General features: G+C 41.9%; 1 protein-coding gene across 3 annotated transcripts in view; it reads left to right on the top strand.

Annotated features, from left to right (window-relative positions):
• SCN10A (sodium voltage-gated channel alpha subunit 10) overlaps nucleotides 1-16,123 on the top strand; it is a 90,424-nt gene that overhangs the window by 14,717 nt on the left and 59,584 nt on the right. For all 3 annotated transcript variants that reach the window (XM_069562151.1, XM_069562149.1, XM_069562150.1), the window contains exons 4-7: nucleotides 9,472-9,600; nucleotides 11,480-11,571; nucleotides 13,771-13,992; nucleotides 14,376-14,439. In XM_069562151.1, the coding sequence (XP_069418252.1) occupies nucleotides 9,472-9,600; nucleotides 11,480-11,571; nucleotides 13,771-13,992; nucleotides 14,376-14,439 (507 nt within the window). The remainder of the gene's footprint in view (nucleotides 1-9,471; nucleotides 9,601-11,479; nucleotides 11,572-13,770; nucleotides 13,993-14,375; nucleotides 14,440-16,123) is intronic.

Genomic DNA, 16,123 nt, shown 5'->3' with positions numbered 1-16,123 from the left:
ACTCTGTCCTTTTTGAGATTGCATCCAAATACTGCATTTCAGACTCTTTTGTTAACTGTGATGGCTACTCCATTTCTTCTTAGGTATTCTTGCCCGCAGTAGTAGATATAATGGTCATCTGAGTAAAATTCACCCATTCCAGTCTATTTTGGTTCTCTGATTCCTAAAATGTCAATGTTCACTCTTGCCGTCTCCTGTCTGGCCACTTCCAATTTGCCTTAATTCATGGACCTAGCATTCCAGGTTCCTATGCAATATTGCTCTTTACAGCATCAGGCTTTACTTCCATCACCAATCACATCCACAACTGGGTGTTGTTTTTGCTTTGGCTCCGTCTCTTCATTCTTTCCATAGTTATTTCTCCACTGATCTTTAGTAGCATATTGGGCACCTACCCACCTGGGGAGTTCATCTTTCAGTGTCCTATCTTTTTGCCTTTTCATACTGTTCATGGAGTTCTCAAAGCAAGAATACTGAAGTGATTTGCCATTCCCTTCTCCAGTGGACCATGTTTTGTCAGAACTCTCCACCACGACCGGTACGTCTTAGGTGGCCCTATACGGCATGGCTCATAGTTTCATTGAGTTAGACAAGGCTGTGGTCCATGTGATCAGATTGGTTAGTTTCCTGTGATTGTGGTTTTCAGTCTGTTTGCCCTCTGAAGGAGAAGGATAAGAGGCTTCTGGAAGCTTCCTGATGGAAGAGACTGACTTGAGGGGGAACCTGGGTTTTTTTCTGGTGGGCGGGGCCATGCTCAGTAAATCTTTAATCTAATTTTCTGTTGAAGGGCAGGCCTGTGTTGCCTCCCTGTTATTTGACCTGAGGCCAAACTTGTAGGGGATAGGGAAGTGTAATTTATTTCTTTCAGCCCTATGACAGATCAAATATATAAAGTATGTAGGGATACAGATAACCAGAGTAGCATAATTAATAAGATAGATCTAATTAATATATTTCAAACTATATTCCTTGAAAAATAACTGTATAAATTGGCCAAATATTAAGCAACAAAACCTAGACAAGATCCAAAAAGTAGAAACAATAAAGAAAATATTCTCTGATCACACTGCAATAACATGAGAAAAAACAAAATCAGGGAAAAAAATGATCCTTCCATTTGATAATTTTTAAAACCTTTCTTGGAGAACTCTTAGATGAAAAAAAAAAAAACAAACCAAAATCATATAATTTCTAGGGAAGAAAAAACTTTTTAAATACCACTTTGTATGTATGTATGTATCCATATCATAATTTGTTCTGCTATACAATATTCTATACTATGCTGCTAAGTCACTTCAGTTGTGTCTGACTCTGTGCGACCCCATAGATGGCAACCCACCAGGCTCCCCCGTCCCTGGGATTCTCCAGGCAAGAACACTGGAGTGGGTTGCCATTTCCTTCTCCAATGCAGGAAAGTGAGAAGTGAAAGTGAAGTCGCTCAGTCATGTCCAACCCTCAGTGACCCCATGGACTGCAGCCTTCCAGGCTCCTCCGTCCATGGGACTTTCCAGGCAGGAGTACTGGAGTAGGGCGCCGTTGCCTTCTCCAATTCTATACTATATTCACCTGTATTTCCTTCTTAAAGTCTTCATATTTCTTTCTGTATTTAGATGATTCATTCCCTTAGATGCATGCGTGTGTGTGTGTGTGTGTGTGATATGTGATAGGCTTCTAATATTTTCCCATAAAGATTATTCCAACACCATTCTTAGTAGGTTATCATTTCTCTTGCGATTCTTCCTACCACCTCTGTCATACACCTAATTCCCATGCATACTCAGGTCTGTCTCTCTTACTGATCTATACCACATAATCTAAATGCTTTATAGTAGGATTTAATCTGGTTGATCATTTGACCCCTCCTTACTTGTCTTTGGGGCTTCCCTGATAGTTCAGAGGTTAAAGCGTCTGCCTGCAATGTGGGAGACCCAGGTTCAATCCCTAGGTTGGGAAGATCCCCTGAAGAAGGAAAGGGCAACCCACTCCAGTATTCTTGCCTGGAGAATCCCATGGACAGAGGAGCCTAGTGGGCTGCAGTCCACAGACTTGCAAAAAGTTAGACACGACTGAGCGACTTCACTTCACTTTACTACTTGTCTTTGTAAAAATTATCTTGGTTCTTCCCATTTCTTTACTTTTCCATATCAATTTAAGAGTCAGATTTTCAAGCTCTTTTCTTACAACTCTTAAAACTTTGTAAGTGCATTGAATTTATCTATTATGACAGGGATTCCCTGGTAGCTCAGATGGTAAAGTGTCTGCCTGCAACGCGGAAGACGCAGGTTCGATCCCTGGGTTGGGAAGATCCCCTGGAGAAGGAAATGGCAACTCACTCCAGTACTTTTGCCTGCAAAATTCTATGGACGGAGGAGCCTGGTAGGCTACTGTCCATGGGGTCACAAAGAGTCAGACATGACTGAGCGACTTCACTGTATAGTAAAAATTGCCACTTTTATAACATGTATAATTGTATCTCCCAATTTATATAAGCTTTCTTTTATATTCTTCCATAAAAGTTGACATCTTCTGTAAAGTTCTTACCTATCTTGTCTCTAGGTACATTACCATTTTGTTACCCTTTTGAATATTTCTATTGCTAAAATAAATTGATGTTATTAAATTTATGCATATTGATTTTGCATTCAGCAACCTTGCAGAACTCCTTAACAATTATTATTCAAATAGTTATATCATCTGCAAATAATGAGGACATTGCTTCTTTCTTTATGATTCTTATACCACTTGTTTATTTTTCCTATCTTATTAAACTGGCCAGGACTTTCAGGACAATGCTGAATTGATGCTATAATAGTGACCATATTTCTTTTGTTCTTGGTTCTAAAGAATATGCATCTAATATTTCACTATTATCATGATGACTATGGGATTCTTATAAGATACTTCCCTTATCAAGTTATGGAAATTTCTTTTCACTTCTGGTTTAAGAGTTTCATTTTGAATGAGTACTGGTTTTTATCAATATTTCTATTCTTATTATCATATAGTCTTTTATTTATTAATATAGTAAGTTACAGTACTAAATTTGCTAATCTCTTTTAATGGTTCTAGCTTGATCAATGCTGGATTCAGTTTGCCAACATTTCATTTGATCTGTCTAGATAAATGAGGCTGACTTATAATCTTCTCTCATGAGCCAACCCTTTGGGTTGCTTTTCCATCTCTGCTTCACTGTCTTCCTTCTATATTTGCCCCGAGAACTCCAAATTCTGACTCTGCTCTGCAGAACAATTCAGCTCTCCATCCCCCCATGGCATTTCTCAATAAGTGATCAAAGAATTTTCACTAAAAGTCTCTCAGTAGCTTCTAAAACATTTGATAGATTCCGAAGAAAAAGCAATGTAATCATTTTACGCACAGATCATTTAAAAATCTGAAATGTAAAATTAATTGTCATTTACATAGAATTTCTGACTTTTCATGTTTTTTAGAGCAGTGAATGAACTTCAAGGACTGACTTAGTTCATACTGGTTAACATGGAGTTAGTTATGGAATTAATCCTCTATCTTAATTAATGTATTTTATTGTCCTATGACATTACATTTACATTTGTTGTTTACTTTTGTTAAACTTGCATTTGTCATCATTACCATTGCATAGTATCACAATTCAAAGAATGAACTATCATTGTAAAAGTGGTTTGCAGAAATATAATAGTGACAAAATAGAAAAATAAATCCTATAAGTAATAAATGGACTTCGTCAAAGCAAAAAGCTTGAATCTGTATGTCATAAGTGGACGATCAATGTGGATAATCGCACAAAAGCAGATAAAAATATATAAGAAAACAGGGAGATGACAGGATAAATAAATTTTATTGGATCAATGATCCTTTTGGTCAAGCGTGTGTGTATTAGTCCCTCAGTCGTGTCTGACTCTTTGCGACCCCATGGACTGTAGCCCTCCAGACTCCTCTGTCCCTGGAATTCTCCAGGCAAGAATACTGGAGTGGGTTGCCATTTCCTTCTCCAGGGGATCTTCCCAACCCAGGGGTCAAACCTAGGTATCCTGACTTGCAGGCAGATTCTTTATTGTCTGAGCCACCAGGGAAGCCCCTTTGTTCTAATACCTAATTTATTCTCTTAACATTTTATCAAATAATAATAGAAGACTTCCAAAAACTTCCTTACTATATTCTAATTTATCAACCTTACTTTTAAATCAACTGACTGTCCCTAGTACAAACGCAAAAACAAGGATTTCCAGTACAAAATTGTCAAAATTCCATTTTAAAGGTTGAAAGATATAAAAACTATAGAGTCATCATTTGCCTTCATAGCAAAAATAAGCACAGTTATACCTTTGCTGATAAGATATAAAACCAGCTTCAAAAATAACAAATATTGTAGTTGGAAAGAAAGCAAGAAATAATCAGTAGAATTCTTTTATCAGAGCTATTGGATTTCTTATAATGTAACTGGCATTTAAAAATTGATGACTGTTATGTATGTAAGCAAGCAGACACTGTACTTCATAGTTGAGTAACATGATTGAATAAATCAGTTGTCAGTATAGATTCACCATATATGTGAGAGAGAAATATTCGATAACTTTTTGTCCTGTTTATCATGAAGCTGATTTTAAAAGAAGAGATTTCTGGTTTAATTAAACTTAGTTTGTCAATTAGGAAATAGACTTTAAAAAGTACATTAACTCCTACACCAACATTCATGGCAGCATTATTCACAAGACTTGAAAATTGGTTTCCAAATGTCCCATCAACAGATAAATGGACAAATGTCCAAGAAATAAATGGTAAACAAAATGTGGTATGTATATATGATGAAATATTATTCAGCCTTAAAAATGACTGAGATTCTGATATTTGCCACAACATGGATGAAGCTTTAAAGTACTATGCTAATTTAAATTTGCCAGATACGAAAAAGGACCAGTATTGTATTGATATGATTCCTCTTATACGAGGTACCTAGAATAGGCAAATTTATGGAGACAGGGAAGGTAGAATAGTGGTTTTCAGGGAGCAGGGGAAGGAGAAATGGGGAGTTGCCTAATGAGTTTCTGTTTGAGATGATGAAAAAGTTTCAGAGATGGATATACTTTGGTGATGTTTGCACAATCTTATGAATGTATTTAATGCTGCTGATTGTATACTTTAAAATGGTCATTTAAAGTAGTAAGTTTTTTATCATATGTATTTTACCACAGTGAAAAGAAAAGATAGTTAAATTGATATTAAAGAAGCTCTAGCTACATGAGCAGCAAGGAAAGGCCTCACTATACCAATGGAAGATGTTGCTTCCAAATGCAGTATGGCACTTACTGGTGACAATAGGGGAGCTCTGTCTATAGCATGCCTCCAGACCCTGATTTGCTGTTGAGGGCCATCATGGAAGTTGTGATTATAAACTGACTGTGGTCACTTAGTATATGTCTCCTCAGCCAATAGGACTGAAACAAAAGTGAGCACAGGATACTTTTACACACTGAATTGCTCTGGCTGGCAAACAACAACAACAACAAAAGGTTTTGCAGTGTTTTCTAATAAGAAATCAAATCTTTTAATATGAGTATTTCTGTGGCTATGCATGGCATATCTCAGTAATATATTTAGGATGTTGAATACTCTGGATCTTTGACTTCGGGGTCTAAATACCAGAATTTTTAAATGATTAAATATCACAACTTCTTAAAATTGAACAGCGGTGCAAATAGCTCAGTGGCTGAGAGTTCGACATTTTCCCAGTACCAATGATTCTCTTCACTCATCAGGAAAAACACTTAAGGTATGTCTTTGCATATTAAAAATCACATCCAAAGGCTGCATCTGAACATGCAAAAATGCCTTGTGAGGCTAATGTCACCAGAGAGAGGATGTGATTCCGTCAGCTGCTGTCTCCCCAGCTGAGACCTTTTACCTAGCTTGCAGTGGCACTAAGCCGGGGCTCTTGTCCTCTGGTGAAACTCTGAAAATAGTCTTTAGAGAGAACTCTCTCCATAATTTCTAGATCTGCATTGGATGTGAAAGGCCAGAAATAATCTGTCAAAGCTTCCCAACAACCTATAATTCTGAGTTAAGATTTTCTAATTTAGAAAACATAAAGAGCGGGGGGGAAACCCAACAAGCTTTGGCAGCTGACAGCTCAAGCAGCTCCCTAGCCAGATATAGATTTCTTCGTGAATGATTTCAAACAGCCTTTCTCCTCTCACAGATAGGAAAGAAACATTACTGCTATTCACTTTTTAATCTGGTTTTTACTTTTAGTTAAGATACGCAGATACATGGTTTAAAAGGTCACATAGCTCCATAAAGATTCAAACAAAAACAGCAATTTCACGTTCCTCATCTCCTTACGCCTAATCTGTACTTTTAGAGGCAACCACTCTGTTTTGTTTTTTTTTTCCTACTGCTTTCTTTGATACCTCTCATTCTCTAATAATATACTCAGACTACTATTAAAAAAATTTTTTTTCCACATTAGATATTATCTATTGGCTTTCTGTTATAGAAAAGAAAGGGATTAAGTCCACATATAAACACTTATTTTCTCTTTCTGTCTCTCCTCTTCCCATTATAGCTATAATTTTTGGTTAGATAACCAGACAATATGTATACCGCCTATATATATATATATATATATGATTATAGAATAGTATTGCTAAGCAAATACTACTCACAGCTGTATCATGCAGTATATTTTGATTATATGTATATATACATATACATATATATTGCTTTCTCTGGCGTTAATAAGGACTTCATTTCTTCCTTTGCTCAGTTTTCTATATATTATCACTAATTTGTACCCAAAGTCTTCTCCAGAGGTTTAATTAGTGCTTAAGTTTACTTGAATGTATCAGATTATCCATCAGTTTCCATTTTTCTTGGGAAAATCCCTCTTAGAGCCCCTCAACCGCTGCCTCAGTTTGGTCTAGATGTTCCCTCAATGTGATGAACAGATCTTTTCCAGAGGCTTTTCTTTCTCCATCCTCTTTTGGATTCCATCTGTCACTTCCCTGCATCCCGCATTCTCCTCTTTATCGGTTGCTTCCTTGTTTTGGTGGGACACAGCATCTAGTAACCTTTTCAGATGGGTTGGTGGGAAATAAATTTTCTGAGACTTGGCATATCTTTATTCTACCCTCATCTAAACAGTTTAGCTGCAGAAGCAATTCTATATTAGAAATTATTTTCCTCAAAACATTTCAGGCATTGTTCCATTGTCTTATAACCTCCAGTTTTTGCCATGAAGAAATCTGGCACTATTTTGATTCTCAGTCCTTTGTATGTGACCTCTGATTTTCACTCCCTCAGGAAAAGTTAGACTCTTGTTTGCGTAAAACATTCTCAGATTTTGTGATGTTGTGCCTTGCTATGAACATTTTTCATTCATTTTCCGGAACACTCATGGATGCTTTAACTGACTCGATCCTTCAGTTTAGGGAAATCTTCTTACATTATTTCTTTGATAATTTTCTCCTGTGTATGTCCTTCTCTATTTCTTTTTGGATCTCCCATTAATCAGACGTTGTACTTATTGGTCTAATTCTCTAATGTTCATATTTTTAATCACCTCTTATTTATTTCTTTGTGTTCCACTTTCTGTGAGATTCCAACTCTGTTTCTAGCCCTTCTATTAATGTTTTAATTTTGCTATCACATTTTTGCTTTCAAGTGTTCGTTTTTGTCCTTTGAATGTTCTAGTTTGAAGCCTTCTGTTTGTACTCACTATCTTCTCATCTCCTAACTCCCTAAAAATATTAATGATCAGGATTTTTCCTAAATCTACTTCTATCTGCATTCTCTCTTTTTCTTTCCTGTTTCGTCCCTTTAGTCTTTAGTGTTAGAAGTATCCTTCAGATTCCTGATGCTCAGTGGCTGCCTGAGTATATTAAAAGTGCAGCATCTTCCTGAGCTGTTAACCTGACTGCCAAGCTTCTAGGAACCTACTGAGGGGAAGCAGTGGGTGGGTGGCAGGGTTGTCTGCCTTTCAGTACATGTGTACATTTTTCTTTCATACCCTTGTGTCAGGATGCAGCTCTCTCCCTCTTATTCAGTCGGTCTATTTCCAGATCAGAGGCGGCAGTTCCTCTCTGAATGGGTGGTGTGGGGTGGTATTTAGAAAGCCCAATTGCTCGTTAATAAAGACTTTCAAGCTCTCTTTACAGACCCACTTGCCACTGTCTCCCTGGGCTCCACTTTCAGAGGCATTTAGAGTCCCTAAGTCCTAAGCAGCTCTGCTCTCTGGGTTGGCTTGCTTCTGGGAACTCCCGGCTTCCAGCTTTCTAGGGTCTGCTCTGTTGGTTACCATTCATCCGTCTTCACTGTAATCTCCAAAATGCTGTTGTGTTCTCCATTATCGTTGCCCTAGTGAATGTATACTTTTTTAAAAGTTCCTTTCACAATCATTTAAGAAGAATTTCCAAAAGGTTGGAGGTAAATACATGTTCAATCTGCCATATTCGATCAAAACTTTTCATTTTTCATACCAGTGTTTACATTTAGAATCTTATAATTTAAAAAAATATAGTGTATCCAAAATTAGGTGTGATTTATGCATGCATCTATGTCCCCTTGGGCAGTAGTTCTCAAATGGTAGTTCCTCAGGCCAGCAGCATTAGGCTCAGCTGGGAACTCGTTAGAAATGCAAATTCTTGGGCTCTGCCCCAGACTTAGCGAATCAGAAACTCTGGGCTGACAGCCTGGAAATCTATGCTTGAACAGGCTTTCCATGGGGTCGGTCAGATCTGTGCTGGAGTCTGAGAACCACTGCTGTCGGTGAGTGAGGCATTCTGAACACTAGAGAAACACTCCCCTACTCTCAACCTCAGCTTTAGAGCCTTCTCCTCAAATCCAAACCCAAAATGTGTCCAACAGAATAAAAAGGCTCTTTTGAGATGACTTCCTCTAACAGGATCCATCCTCCTGAGAAAATGTGTATGAATTCAGATGCTTTTCTCTTCCATGACACCTAGTTATTTACTGCTTTAGATAGTAAACAGACCAGGGATCCCTGAGGCCAGAAATGCCAGCAGGCCAAGCATGGCATGAGAAGAAAAGACAGTGGGAATCAGAGAAGTCTGGAGAGGGGAGATGCAGTCAGATCTCCTCCCTCTCCCATATTTTCAGTCAACAAGTTGAGGGAGGAACTGCCGGCTTCCCTCAGGGCAGGGAGCCTTGAGGAACCTCATGGAACCGGAGGAGCTTTGTTTGGAAGCCTGTGGTGGGTGCATGCCCTCGCCCTCTGCCCACCTTCAGAGCAGCAGAGGCTGCTAGTCATCCCAGCCACGCAGGTCCCTCCCCACCCCACCCATCTTTGCGATTCCTCTGAGTTCCTCCATCTGCGTCTCATCTCCCTAGCTTCACCTCGTCTCCTTCCCCACCTTGGTGATGCTCTTTGCACACTCTCCTTTGGAACAATCACAACCACTCTCCCTTTGAGCTCCCTCCAAGGTGCAGTTAATGCTCTCTTTCCACCTTCCCTCCCAGGTATGTCTTCACTGTCATTTATACCTTTGAAGCCTTGATAAAGATATTGGCAAGAGGATTTTGTCTAAATGAGTTCACTTACCTGAGAGATCCTTGGAACTGGCTGGATTTTAGTGTCATCACTCTGGCGTGAGTATTTCTCCACATTGATCTGTGTATGACATTATATGTGTGTCCAGAAAAACATCTACTTCTGCTTTATTGACTATGCCAAAGCCTTTGACTGTGTGGATCACAACAAACTGTGGAAAATTCTTTAAGAGATGAAAATATCAGACCACCTTACCTGCCTCCCGAGAAACCTGTATGCAGGTCAAGAAGCAACAGTTAGAACTGGACATGGAACAACAGACTGGTTCCAAATAGGAAAAGGAGTATGTCAAGGCTGTATATTGTCACCCTGCTTATTTAACTTATTTGCAGAGTACATCGTGTGAAGTGCTGGGCTGGATGAAGCACAAGCTGGAATGAAGATTGCCAGGAGAAATATCAATAACCTCAGATATGCAGATGACACCACCCTTATGGCAGAAAGCAAAGAGGAACTGAAGAGTGTCTTGATGAGAGTACACGAGGAGAGTGAAAAAGCTGGCTTAAAGCTGAATATTCAAAAAACTGAAGATCATGGCATCTGGTCCCATCAGTTCATGGTAAATAGATGGGGAAACAATGGAAACAGTGACAGATTTGATTTTGGGGGGCTCCAAAATCACTGCAGACAGTGATTGGAGCCATGAAATTAAAATACGCTTTTAATTTTTGCTCCTTGGAAGAAAAGCTATGACCAACCTAGACAGCATATTAAAAAGCAGAGACATTACTTTGCCAACAAAGGTCCATCTAGTCAAAGCTATGGCTTTTCCAGTAGTCATGTATGGATGTGAGAGTTGGACTGTAAAGAAATCTGAGTGCTGAAGAATTGATGCTTTTGAACTGTGGTGTTGGAGAAGACTCTTGAGAGTCCCTTGGACTGCAAAGAGATCCAACCAGTCAATCCTAAAGAAAGTTGATCCTGAATATTCATTGGAAGGACTGATGCTGAAGCTGAAACTCCCAATACTTTGCCCACCTGATGCAAAGAAGTGACTCATTTGAAAAGTGACTCATTTGTTGGGAAAGATTGAAGGCAGGAGGAGAAGGGGATGACAGACGATGAGATGGTTGGATGGCATCACCGACTCAATGGACATGAATTTGAGTAAACTCTGGGAGTTGGTGATGGACAGGGAGGCCTGGTGTGCTGCAGTCCATGAGGTTGCAAAGAGTCAGACATGACTGAGTGACTGACGTGGAACAGGCTGCCATTCTGGGGGTGTTATCCTTATCTCTTTCCAGCTTCCCCATTTAGGACTGTGTGGCCCAGGGTCTCTTTGCCAAAGACTCTTGCTTTGGGAGTCATTTTCCAGGGTTAGTTCCATACCCCCAGGGAGAAGTTGGAGACTTTAAATCTGAGCTGATAACTGGCCTGTCAAAGTGGATCAGCTTTGTACCTCCCAAACATGAAGATCTTTCCCTGAGGAACCAGTGCCCAAGGAGATGGGTACCATCTGCATGGGTAGTACACAGAATCTTCTAGATCACAATGGTGTGGTGGTGGTTTAGCTGCTAAGTCATGTCCAACTCTTGTTATCCCATGGACTGTAGCCTACCAGGCTCCTCTGTCCATGGGATTTCCCAGATAAGAATACTGGAGTGGGTTGCCATTTCCTTCTCCAGGGAATCTTCCTGGCCCAGGGATTGAACCCAGGTGTCCTGCATTGCAGGCGGATTCTTTACCACTGAGCCACCAGGGAAGTACTTGCATCTTCTCAAAGAGGCCATTCTGAAAAATATTGCCATAATTAAATCAGGGTTCAGGTCAGTCTATGGATGCAAGTACCAGTAGATTCCCAGTGTCTGTTCTGGGTCCTTCCTAGGCTTGCGTTGCCCCAGATTGTCCTTATTTATGCTGCATAAATTCCCAAGACCCTCTTTATGCAGAGATGCTGACTGGTTCCTGGTTCTACAGCTACGCTGGTGAAGTGACAGACCTCCGAGGGATCTCAGGCCTGCGGACGTTCAGAGTCCTTCGAGCTTTAAAAACCGTGTCTGTGATCCCGGGTGAGTGGCTTTAACCAGCATATTTACTCACAGAGCTTATGTTGGTTTCCACAGCCTAACATCCCACTTTGATTTTCACAAGAGCCCTATAAATTGCCAGAATATGGACTATCGTCCTCATTTAAGAGATAAAGAAACTGAGGCCCAGAGAGTAGAAAACACAATCCCAAGTCCTCATCACTAGAGGCAGTTGTGACCTGGAAACCTCATGTCCTGATTCTTAGCCAGCGCTCTGTCCAGAGTAACTCATGGTGTCCATAAAGGACAAAAAGGTCAGGTCCTTGTTTCACATTCTCATTGCGGGATTCAGGCAAGCCTCCAGTCAGATTCTCATTTATACTCGAAACCAAAATGTAAGCTTGGAAACAGAGAATAAGGGAAAAGGCAGCCCTAGGCTCTGGTGGTTGTCTTCCCCATTTTCATGAATCTGAACATTTGAGCCTCAGCCCTGCCTTTGGACCCACAGAAGAGAAAATAATTAGACAACTCTTGATTACAGATAATTCAGAAATGGAAATAGTCCCCCCAGGGCTGATCTTATTGGGCCTCCAAGATCTGTGTTGCCACTTGATACTCCTCAACCCCCTCTGGGTTGATGGAGGGGATGGTGAGGCCTGAGACCAGGTAATGGCCTTGAGATGGGATTCAAGGCTTCCCCCTTGGGGCCTAATGGGTTGTCTCCCTTCCCTCACCCCAAAACCCCTGCCCTCACCTGGAAACAGAAATACTTAACGCTAGAGTAGAAGTCCCTTTCCACAGTTCTGCGTCTGGCTCTGCAGGAAATGACTGGAAAGGCTTTGCCAACTTCCACTGCACGAAGAAAATCATGAAGAATCATTTTCTTCATGAAGAAAATCACAGCAATAAGTAGTCAGTCTTCCCCTTAGTATCTCTCTCACCTACTCAGCCAGGAAGACCCTGAGTTTTGTGTACAACACCTGGCCTATGGAGACTCCCCTCCTGCCTGTTCTCTCTCCTGTACCCACCTCCAGGATCTTCCTGTGGTTCCACAGATACTCACAGCTTTTGCTCATCACGCAGCCCCAGGCCATGCTGCTCCTCTGTTAGGAAAATCCCTTCTCCTCTTCACTCAACTCATAGGCATCCTCAGGGTTCTGCCATGCTCTGACTCCCTCAAGGAGGCTGCCTGGTCCTTCCCATCTTCCTCAACCCCCCACCCGACCCTACTCCCACCCCCAGGCTTGTGTGATGGACTGTTTCTCTGTGTGCCCACCTACTCACTAATGCTATAGAGTTTCCCCTCACTCGTCAGACAGCCCTACAACAGGCCCGTGCCTTAACCATTGCTTGGCTCCTGAGAGAGAACCAAGCAGAGCAGAGGGTGCTCAGTGGATTATTCAGCCAAAAAGACAAGGCAAGGCTAGATCGCAGCTTGCTTCTCTGCTTAGAGCTCTTTCTGTTACTTAGAAATCTGCTTTTCCAAAGAAGGTGATTTCCTTTGCCAGAGCAATATATCGTGCTTCCTTAAACAAGCAGGGCCCCCATCTTTGCTGCCAGCTATGCTGCTCAGACTCTGTTTCTTCCTCAGTGTCTCTCATGGCCTCGCTCTACTGCTGTGTTCATCCTCTGTCTGTGTGTCCCTGTCTTGTTCTATCTCCCTTGCATCTCTCCCTCCCTCCCTCCATTTCTGCCTTCTTCTTCTTTTTCTTCCACCTCCTCCTCTTTCTTTCCTTCTCCTCCTCTTCCTCTTCTTCCTCCTTTCTTCTTTTCTTCTGCTTCTCCTCCTTTCTCTCTCTCACACCAATGTTCCTATGTCCCCAAGCCTCAAGCTGCCTCCCAGGACTGAGATTAGGAGATACCAAATGACTGGAGTGAAATTGGCAGCCTCATGCTAGGCCTAGTACCTGGAGCACAGCAGGTACTCAATAATTATTTTTTCATCAAATTGCTACTGTCTGGAATTTATTCACTTTAAGAAGATTTTAGTAATGCATAGTCTGGGTCTCAGTTGCCTCATCTTTGCAATTGGGCAATATGCTCTTCCTATCTGCCTCTCAGGCTTATGGCAAGGTTCAGATGAGGAACTGGGCTTGAAACTGCCCTAGAGTTTGTAAAATATCTCACACCTATGTGTAATGAAAGGGTAGGAAGGCTAAGATGCAAGCGTGCCAGGCACACGTGTGTGCTCTGTGTGCGCCACGTCAACCACGTGGAAGTATCACTGTCATCTTCCCACAGGGCTGAAGGTCATCGTGGGGGCCCTGATCCACTCGGTGAAGAAGCTGGCTGACGTGACCATTCTCACTGTCTTCTGCCTGAGTGTCTTTGCCCTGGTGGGCCTGCAGCTCTTCAAGGGCAACCTCAAGAACAAATGTGTCAAGAACTGCACAGTTGTCAATGAGACAGCCAATTACTCCTCTCACGAAAAACAGGAGTGGAATTACTGCCAACGGGACCCAGGTCTGGTTGGTGGGGAGTGTGACGCCTCTGCATACCTGTGCAGACATATATTTTGATTGAAATTCTTCTCATGGGTTGTGTTTTACTTTGGGCCCCCCCATTCTCAGTTGTCCAATGTCCCTTTCTCAAGGAAATGAGTCCAGAGGCAAGTCATTCTGCCTCTGCTGGAGGATGCTCAAGGCTGAGGCCACAGCTCAGCTTCTCTCTTCTCAGATGAGACATTGCCCCTTCCCAGCTCCCAGCATACCCACAGAGGGCACGCGGTCCAGTATATTCTCCTTGCTCAGGCGGAAGTCTCAGCAGGTGTTGCTTTCACCACTCAAGGCTTGAGTTGAGGGTTGAGAACCATATGTGAGACTTCTGCTTCTTCCTTTATTTTGCAGATTACTATACCAACAAGGAAGGCACCTCTGACCCCTTACTCTGTGGCAATGGATCTGATGCAGGGTGAGTGTTCAAGCCATAACAAAACACCAATGCCCAGCAGCCCTTTCTTCTTTCTGTCATCAGTTCTTTCTGGGTGAAGCCTAGGTTGAAAGTCCTGAGGGAAATGTGGAAATTAATAATCCATGGCCTCTGCCATCCCAGACTCATGGAAAGAGAATGGCTGAGTAAGTTCTTGTTATGAAACAAACATCCCCAAGATTTTTGTGACTTAAAACACCAGCCATTTATTTAGCTCAATATTCTGTACATCCACACCTTGGGCTGAGATCAGCCTGGTGTTCCTCTGACATTGACTGGACTCATTCATGCATCTGCAGACAGTGGACAGACTAGCAGGGGTCCAGCTGATCCAGGATGGCCTCAGCTTGGGCGTCTTGTTTCTGTTCCACATGGTTTCTCACCCCTCAGCAGACTAGCCTAGGCTTATTCTCCTATTGGAGGCAGGATTCCAAGAGAAAGAATGGAAATGTGCAAGGTCTCTTGAGGCCTAGGCTTAGAACGGGTATAATGTCACTTCTACTGCGTCCTGTTGACTCAAATTGCAAGTGAGTCCAGATCCAAGAAATGGAGGAACAGACTCACCTCTTGATGGGAAAACTTGCAACATCATATTGAAAGGGGTATGGAGACAGGAAAGGGAATAACTGTGGTCATTTTTGCAAACAATCTGCCCAAGAAAGGAAGTAATATTTATTAAATATGTTTTGTGTCAAATGCTCTTCATTCAGTTGTCACAACTCCATCACATGGGTTTCACTATCCTCACATAATGGGGGAAGAGACACATGCCTCAGACTTTGCAATTTCAGATTCTTACAGAGGCCAGACACAAAACTGCACGTGTCTAGAATGTGAGGAGTGGGCTGGGTGGGTACCAAGACCATGAGATCATGCCCCAGCCAAAGTGGTAGCCACTTCCCAGGTCAGCTTTTCATTATCATGTGGAAACATGGGCCCACTCCTTCCAGATGATCCAGGTTTTTAAAAGAGAGAAAGGAAATTTCAATTTTTATGTAAACTCTCTTAACTATAAACATTGACTACAAATTCCAAAAAATATCTACATATTGTGGGCCAAACACAATATTTTAGCAATGCAAATTCAGCCAGCAATCTGCCAGTTTGTGAGCTCTGATGCGTATACATAAAGATGCTGTGCTGTGGAGAACCAGTGCTGTCCTAGAGGCTCCCTGGGCTGGGAAAACATAGCAAGGTGACGGTGTCAAGGAAGGTTTGCCAGAGGTGGTGAGGTTGAAGGGCAACCAGGATGTCTCCAGACTGGATGAACAAGAGACGGATTGGATGGTACCATTCTAGGTGGCAGAATAGAATGTGAGACAAAGCAAAGGCACATGGGACTCCTCAGGTCAGCCTGTTGCTTTGTGGGAACAGGTATGAGTAGAAAGAGATTGGGTAACAGATGAGAAAGGCTCATCCCTGCCCATCTCCATGGCAGGGGTGTCTGGAAACCCGGGCCCACACAACCCCCTCCCTGAATGTCTGACAGCCCTATATTGCTAAGTAGCACAAGGTGGGGCACGCTGGAGTTCAGCCTTCATCGGTTCCATAAGAAAACAATCTCATCAAGAGCTGAGGGGTGGGGCTAACAGAAGAATTTGAGCAACACAGGCCCCCTGGCCTCTTTATTCATAAATGCACTTGGCATTTGGTTCTTGAGCTCAGG

This window comes from Ovis canadensis, chromosome 19 (assembly GCF_042477335.2).
Source record: "Ovis canadensis isolate MfBH-ARS-UI-01 breed Bighorn chromosome 19, ARS-UI_OviCan_v2, whole genome shotgun sequence".
In the NCBI taxonomy this organism is placed as follows: domain Eukaryota; kingdom Metazoa; phylum Chordata; class Mammalia; order Artiodactyla; family Bovidae; genus Ovis; species Ovis canadensis.
The sequence above is the reverse complement of the archived record's forward strand: the minus strand, read 5'-3'. Positions and strand labels throughout refer to the sequence as shown.